Source organism: Sphaeramia orbicularis, chromosome 1 (genome assembly GCF_902148855.1).
Source record: "Sphaeramia orbicularis chromosome 1, fSphaOr1.1, whole genome shotgun sequence".
Lineage (NCBI taxonomy): Eukaryota > Metazoa > Chordata > Actinopteri > Kurtiformes > Apogonidae > Sphaeramia > Sphaeramia orbicularis.
The window spans coordinates 12,742,568-12,750,067 of record NC_043957.1 but is presented as its reverse complement, the minus strand read 5'-3'; the positions used below and the strand labels follow the sequence as shown (position 1 = coordinate 12,750,067).

The window sequence follows — 7,500 nt, the reverse complement described above, 5'->3', positions numbered from 1 at the left end:
ATTTTAGAGGTCCACACTTCCACCCAATATGGCCGACTTCCTGTTGGGTTTAGGGTGGGGCCATAATGTAATTTTTTACTTGTCCTACCATGGACTATGTCTGTACCAAGTTTCATGTTTGTACGAGGAATTTTTTTTGGGGTGGGTTCCCATCCGTGCAATGCATTTTCATATTTTGAGGGAGCATGGCCGAGTCATTTTTTAATATTTTGAAAATTTTTCTGTCTGGAAAATTCTACTTTTCCACAGTATAATTTTCAGTCTGTGTAACATTAGTGGAACACAAAGAGTTTTTCATCCATTGCATCTTTTTAGCAAAACCCCATTCATTTGAATGGCACAGTTTTGGTGTTGTCATGGCAACATGATTGTAAATAGGGGTGGGTCCTCATTGGCTTTTTGGTTCAGTTTGGTATGAGGGATGATTGTGCCAAATTTCTTGTTCCTGTGTCAAAAAATTTTTTTCACTCCCATTCAAAAACTGTAGGGGGCGTTTGAGAGCCATTTTATGATCCAACTACATGAGTTCCATATCATCGTGTTTAGGTTGTCATTCCGCACAAATGTTATATTGGGTCCAACTCAATCTGACACTGTGTTCAGATATTCACGCTTTTATACTTCTGAAAATGGCTGCTTCATTGTGAGGTCATCACAGCCATGCTCAACATTTGATCAAAAATTTAGGTGATAACTTTTGATCACACATGTGTAGGTGATTTTCACCCAGTTTGGTCCAAATTGGATGTAAACCCTAGGAGGAGATAATGAAAGTATGAGGGGTGGGATTTTGCAGGTCCACACTTCCATCCAATATGGCTAACTTCCTGTTGGGTTTAGGGTGGGGCCATAGTGTAGTTTTTTACTTGTCCTACCATGGGCTATTTCTGGACCAAGTTTCATGTTTGTACGTGGAAAAAAATTTCGGTAGGGCTCCCATTTGCGTAATGTATTTTCATTTTTGAGGGGGGCGCTACCGAGTCATTTTGAGATATTTTTTTTTGGCGACTTCAAAAAAAAAAAATTTTCACTGGGCTTGAATTTTTTGTCAAATAAAATTGACTTTTCGTGAATGCTGAATGGGTGAAATTTGGGATCAAAATGTGCAGGAAAAATAATAATAACAGAACCATGCGATTTTAATAGGCTCTTGCCGACATGTATGTCTGGGCTCGGGCCTAATAAAGATGATCAAGACAAAATATCAATTGCCATGTACACTAGTAATAAAATAAATTCAATATGTACTGCTCAAAAAGGAGTGGGAAGAAGAAAACTGTAAATCCCATCCCCATCTCACATTTGTACAACACAACACATGACTTTTGCTTCCTTAATGATATAGTAGTATATTCAGGATTAGGGTTAGATGCATTACATGGTTAGATGGGTTACATGCACATACAGAGACACACATGCACACATACACACACAAACACACACACAGGTCAGCCAAACTTGGGTTGCTTTCTATCTAACACATAAGAGTAAACATTAATATTAACACCAAGTTTAACGACTATTTTTGTTTGTGAGCTCCTTTTTTTAACTCCTCACACAGACTTGTGCTCGCACTCCCTCATGCACACACACGAGCGCACACACACACAGTACAGAAAAAGGAAAGCGTGCCTCCACAAGTTATTTATTCTTCACATATTTCCTTACAGAGTATATCCGTGCTAACCTTGATCCTTTCAGCTCCTGCTGTTCTGGATCCAACAGCCTCTGTCATTGGGACTTGTCCCGTTTGTCCTCTTCCAGTTTCAGCCGTTCTCCTTGCATGTTTTGCGGTTGAAAAGAGTCTGGAGCGGCCACTTTGGTTTGTGTTCCACCACAGAACAGTTTATCTCCACTTTTGTGTAACACATCTGGAAACTGACTTGCATGAACTTTGGCAGTGATATTTGTCAGTAAATGTGGGCGTTATGCGTTGCACATGTCTTCATCTTCTCAAACGTCAACAAGGAAGTGAACGTGATGACGTCCATGTCACGTAGAGGGGGGTGGGAGATAAGGGGCTAAGGTGAATTGGTCTAATTTTAAAAATTCACGGTGATTGGACGAAATTGCAGCACCGTGCAGAATTTGCGGTGATTGGTTGAATTTGCGTCAATAGTTGCGATCGCAACATTGCGAATTCCTGGAGGGACTGATTTGTGTCAATGATTATTGACTGCGCAAAGTGCACATCTGTGAATTGCTTGCCAACTTTACTGCGGTGAGCATTTACATTCTTCACATAGGCTACATGTATTCGTTTGGTACACCTCCATATTGTACTGAAACCCCCGAACCGAAATGGTTCGCACCCAATTTTTCAGTAACCCAGTCACCCAAGTTCTCAGTCACATTTTCTCCTGAGGGAAAACTCATTATCTCCAACAGCAGTCCAAACATTAGCATGCATGCTGCAGCAGCTCTTACACCTGTGTTTTGTTCATCAACCTAACTTGACATAGCTCGAGCATGATTGGTTCAGTGCGGTGCTACTTAATTATGATTGGCTGTTCTTATGTCTGTTAAAACATGGACGAATGAATTCTAAATTGTATCAAGCATGTCTTATATTTCTATTGAGGAAAAGTTATATCCTGATATACATAATTACATCGCTCGCCCTAATTATTATTATTATTATTATTGTTATTATTATTATTATTAGGGACCGAGCCGAAAGGTAAGGCCCTCTTACACAGTGAGAGGCCTTGCCTGCAAGCAAGGCCCTATTGTTATTCGTTCGTTTTTATATTATACTTCCGTGTTTTTGAACTGGATTTTGACCCCCTAAACATGCTCAAAAACTCACCAAATTTGGCACACGTCAGGTCTGGCGAAAAATTTGATAAAATGTAAAAATTAACCCCATACGTGCCAAAACGACCTCTCTAGCGCCCCCTACATACACAAAAATGGCCCTAGCAGCCAGTAGGAATGTCGTAGAAACATGAAACAAATGCCAAAATTTTCGTCTCATCGAGCCCAACAAATCACGCACTGACACTCATGACCTAACTCCAACAGGAAGTTCAGAATTTCCCTTTCAATGTAAAATGCTCAAATTGCTAACTTCCAGTAGGAATGTCGTACACACACGAAACCACCGCCAAAACTTTAATTTAATCAAGCCCAAAAAATCACGTGCTGACATCTATGAGCTATCTCCAACAGGAAGTTCGCAATATGCCTTTCAAAATAAATTTTTTAAAACTAACTCCGATAACACCGTTAGTCATATTGACTTCTAAATAGCACCAAAAGATAGAGTGAACCCTCCTCAAAAAAGTTATCTCGTACTTTTTCCATTACTGTCTTAGTTTTTTTTTTTTTAGAGGCCTGCAAAGGTGCGATGTTTGGAACTCATTTTTCACTTTGGAGTTTTTCCCCACATGTGACATATCTACGTGTTCACAGGACTCAGCACAATGCTCACATGCAAAAACTTTTGAGATACGATGTACGGTTATTGATTTATAACAATTTGTTTATTTTCATACTTTTTTCACTTTAGACTGCCATTTGACCCCCTTAACATGCTCCAAAACTCACCAAATTTGCCATGTATGTCATGGCTGGTGAACACTTTGATTCAATATCAAATTTAACCCCTTGGGTGCAAAAATGGACTCTGTAGCGCCACCTATGTATTAAAAAATAGGCAAAATCTGCCCTAGCAGCCAGTAGGAATGTCACAGAAACATGAAACAAATGCCAAAATGTTGGTTTGATTGAGCCCGAAAAATCATACACTGACACTCATGAGCTAACTCCAACAGGAAGTTGGCAATCTGCCTTTGAAAGTTACTCTACGTTTCTGCAATTACTGCTTATTCATTTCAGACTTTTGACACAAAAGTTATACCTCATTAAATTCCCACAAGTCTGCAGAATCCAAAAGTGAAAGAATTTTTCAGATCTGACCTACGGTTATGGAATAATGGTGATTTTTTCAAGACTATGTTTACTTTCACTTTTCACAATGGCAAAATCCCTATAAAAGTCTTGCTGGTACATGAGAGCACATGTCTGTCTATAGTGCAGTGGTTAGTGTAGCTGCCTATAGAGCAGAAGGACCCTGGTTCAAGTCCCTGGCAATCCAGATTTTTTTTTTTTTTTTCTTTCAATTTTAAAACAGGTTTTACTGCATTGTATTGTGGATATTGGAAATTTTGCACACATTCAGAAGTACACAGAGTACATTTTTTCAAAATAAAACCCCAATTAAGAATAATACAAAATGTCTATTACATAACTTCTTTTCATTTTTATGACCAAACGCTCAACTGTTTGTACAATGTTTCTTCATTCAAAAGTACTCTTTCTCACAGACACACATGCTCACACAATAGGGTTTTTCCAAAATAAAAGCCTTAAATGTGAGAAATCATCACTTTCATGCTCAATTATTCACACAATTTCTATTCATTTTTCAAACTGATTCTTTCTCTCACATACAAAACAAATGCACATACACACAGTAGGGTTTCCAAATTAAAAGTCTCATTTTAAAGGTGATGGTGGTTTCAGCAGAGGGTCGCTGGTGTTCTGTACAGATGTAAGGAGGACAGACACTAAAGGGTGGGAACTGGTATGGGGACGGAGAGGTGTGAGTGGAGCTGAGGTGTGGACGGTCATGGGAGGCGGATCGCGGGGGAGGCGGTGCGCCCGATGCGAGGTCCCGCCCAATGCTGCTTGCAGCTTTAATTATTGTTATTATTATTATTATTATTATTATCATTATCATTATCATCATCATCATCATTATTATACATTTTATTTATAGCTGCCTTTCAGGACACTCAAGGTCACCGTACAAAGTTGTATAAGCTCTTAGACAATAAGTTTCTTTTTCAGCTGGCTAAGGTAGACCCAGTACAGTTACCTGGGGATGTCAAGGCCCAGGGAGTTTTGTCTGCACTCCTCCATCCAGGCAGTCAGGCCGTTGAAGCTGGTGGGGCAGGTGACGTCATAAATGAAGAGCACAGCATGGACGTTACGATAGTAGTGCTGCACCATAGACTTCCGGAAGCGTTCCTGTCCCGCTGTGTCCCACAGTTGGAGCTAAAGATGAGGAGGGAGTCAAGAAAAGGACAATAGTGTACAGATTGATGTGTACATTTATATGGAAGGGCTGACTTGTCCAGATGTATCTGATCAGAATAGATCAAATCTTGAAAAAAGGTCGTTCAAAGAAAGCAAAAGGAATTCTAAAATCTGATTAAATCATGCATTCCAATCACATTTTTGATTTGATTAAAATAATTAATATGTGATTAAAAAAAACTGGTCTAATAATACACTACATCATGTACAATTACAACTACTAACAAGAAAGAAAAAATAATTGGCATTGAACACAAATCTACTGTTAAACATATTTGCTTATTTTATAGATTTTGTAAATATAACAACTAGAGCTCAACCAATATGGGATTTTTGGGGCCGATACAGACATATATATGAAATAAGAGCATTGATCTACATGGGATATAATAATCTTATATTACATAACTGAACAGGTGGATTAATGGTTACATAAATCTTTGTTTATCTCAAAGATAATTTACACAACTTTCAAATGCTGTATAACAGTCTGATATTAGACTAGTATGTGATGTGTGGGGAACCATGGGTTGCACATGTGGTAGTTTTTATGTTGGGGAGAGCAAACTTTTGAAAAAGATGCGAGTCTATATTTTATAAGTAGCGACATCAAAATTATTTGGTAAATCTTTCTTTAAAATTTAAGCGACACCTACCTTTAATGACTCCAACTACAAAGCAAGCTATGCAATCCCAAAAATAATTAGAGCAAAAAACATTACTTAACACAAAATTATATTTTCCCTCACAAATTTTGATGTGTCTGCCTCACGGCACGACAACTTCCCATGTGGACTAAGGACTAAACTGAGCATGTGCAGAGTGAATTAGATGAGTCCTAAGTTGTTCCTGATTGGAGCAATTGCAAGTGTTACAAGTGACCCGTGTTACAAGTGACCCCGGTCTCCCCTACACTATCAATACCCAGGTGTGCCTGCAAAATGAAATTGTGAGGTAGACAGGAAGTGCACGGACATGGGTGTGTGTGGGGTGAATAGTTCATAAGACTTGGGGGGGGGGGCATGATTTTTGGATGAGGGGGGTGGGGGGGTCATCGGAGTGTGTGTGGGGGCGGTATTAGTGGTCAGTCCTTGTCAGAACGGGGGTAGCGGTCCGTGATTTTGTGATTGTGTGTGTGCGTGCATGTGGGGGGTGATAGCGTGATTGTCCGAGCAGAAGTGAAAGGGAAACTGAAAGGCTTTACTATTCCTCTGACTCTCCAGGCAGCACACACACGAGCAGCAAGCGACAGAATCTCCACAGCAAAAAAGTTAATTGGTTACATACTGGCCGATGTTGATTAATCGGTGATAAGCTATAATCGGCCTGATTAATCAGCTGTCCAATTAATCGGGCTCTAATAATAACACATTTGATATGAATCATTTCAGTTTAAAAAAGGCCATTGCTGAGTACCATACCGGTACTAAAAATGATGTGGAAATTGTGATGGAAACACAACATTTTCTGTTAGTTTTAACCAATTGTGTTTATGCAGGTAAATGAATCAGTTATTGAAAATAATGAATGCCACCAATTATGAATGATGAATATGTAATCAGAATACTTTATTAATCCCCTACCTACCTACATACATATCTAAGATCCTGCGCAGAATCATGAGAGGACCTGAGCCTGAAGGAGGCACCGCTCAGGTGGGCAAGAGCATGCACGCAAGCACGCGCACACACACACACGCGCGCGCACACACACACTATTAAAACCCAACAAATGATAAATACATATAACTACCCTAACTGTAAATAATCCCAATTCACCCCTTTGCACTACACCTTGAAACAGAGCTGCAAGGGGCAGGGGTTGACACATTCCTCTGTGAAATGAGACAACCCTTCGAGACCTATTATGTCATCAATGCTGCTATGATAAGATGGGACAACTTTGTTTGAGAAAGCATTCACCATACCGTCAGCAGTTGTAAAAGTCTCTGTCGCATGGCTTTGGGCATCTTGTTGTGGCCATCAACTGCAAACCGGCAGCACACACACAAATGCGGTCTAAAACACATCAAAAGACCATTAAATGGTCAATCAAATGATTAAGTTGTTTACGTAGAAAATATGTATATTTGTGTGTTTCTTTCATCACACTGCCGCACATTTTTGCTGTGTTTACCTCAAGCTTGCTGATGATTTGAACAGAATTATGGGAGATTTCTCATACCCCTCTGTTTGTAGTGTGGTCCTGAAAAATCTCCATTTCAAGGGACAAACAGCCCTCCCCCTTAGCCCTTCTCCTCCAACTCACTGATAATTGGGACACCCTTCACGTGAACATACAAAATGGAGGGGTAGGGGAAAGGGGGAGTACCAAGGGGTGAATTGGGACTGGGCCCAAATTCTGCTGCTCTGACCATTTCTCAGACTGTGAATGGTA

At 39.8% G+C, this 7,500-nt stretch overlaps 1 protein-coding gene across 2 annotated transcripts in view; it reads right to left on the bottom strand.

The window, feature by feature from the left end:
* Window positions 1–7,500, bottom strand: part of LOC115429648 (ras-related protein Rab-33B-like) — a 31,932-nt gene that overhangs the window by 13,113 nt on the left and 11,319 nt on the right. Inside the window, exons 2-3 of one of the 2 annotated variants that reach the window (XM_030149407.1) lie at window positions 7,031–7,121; window positions 4,883–5,061 (exon numbers count right to left, since the gene is read on the bottom strand). In XM_030149407.1, the coding sequence (XP_030005267.1) occupies window positions 4,883–5,061; window positions 7,031–7,121 (270 nt within the window). The remainder of the gene's footprint in view (window positions 1–4,882; window positions 5,062–7,030; window positions 7,122–7,500) is intronic. The other variant, XM_030149321.1, reaches the window with a different exon arrangement.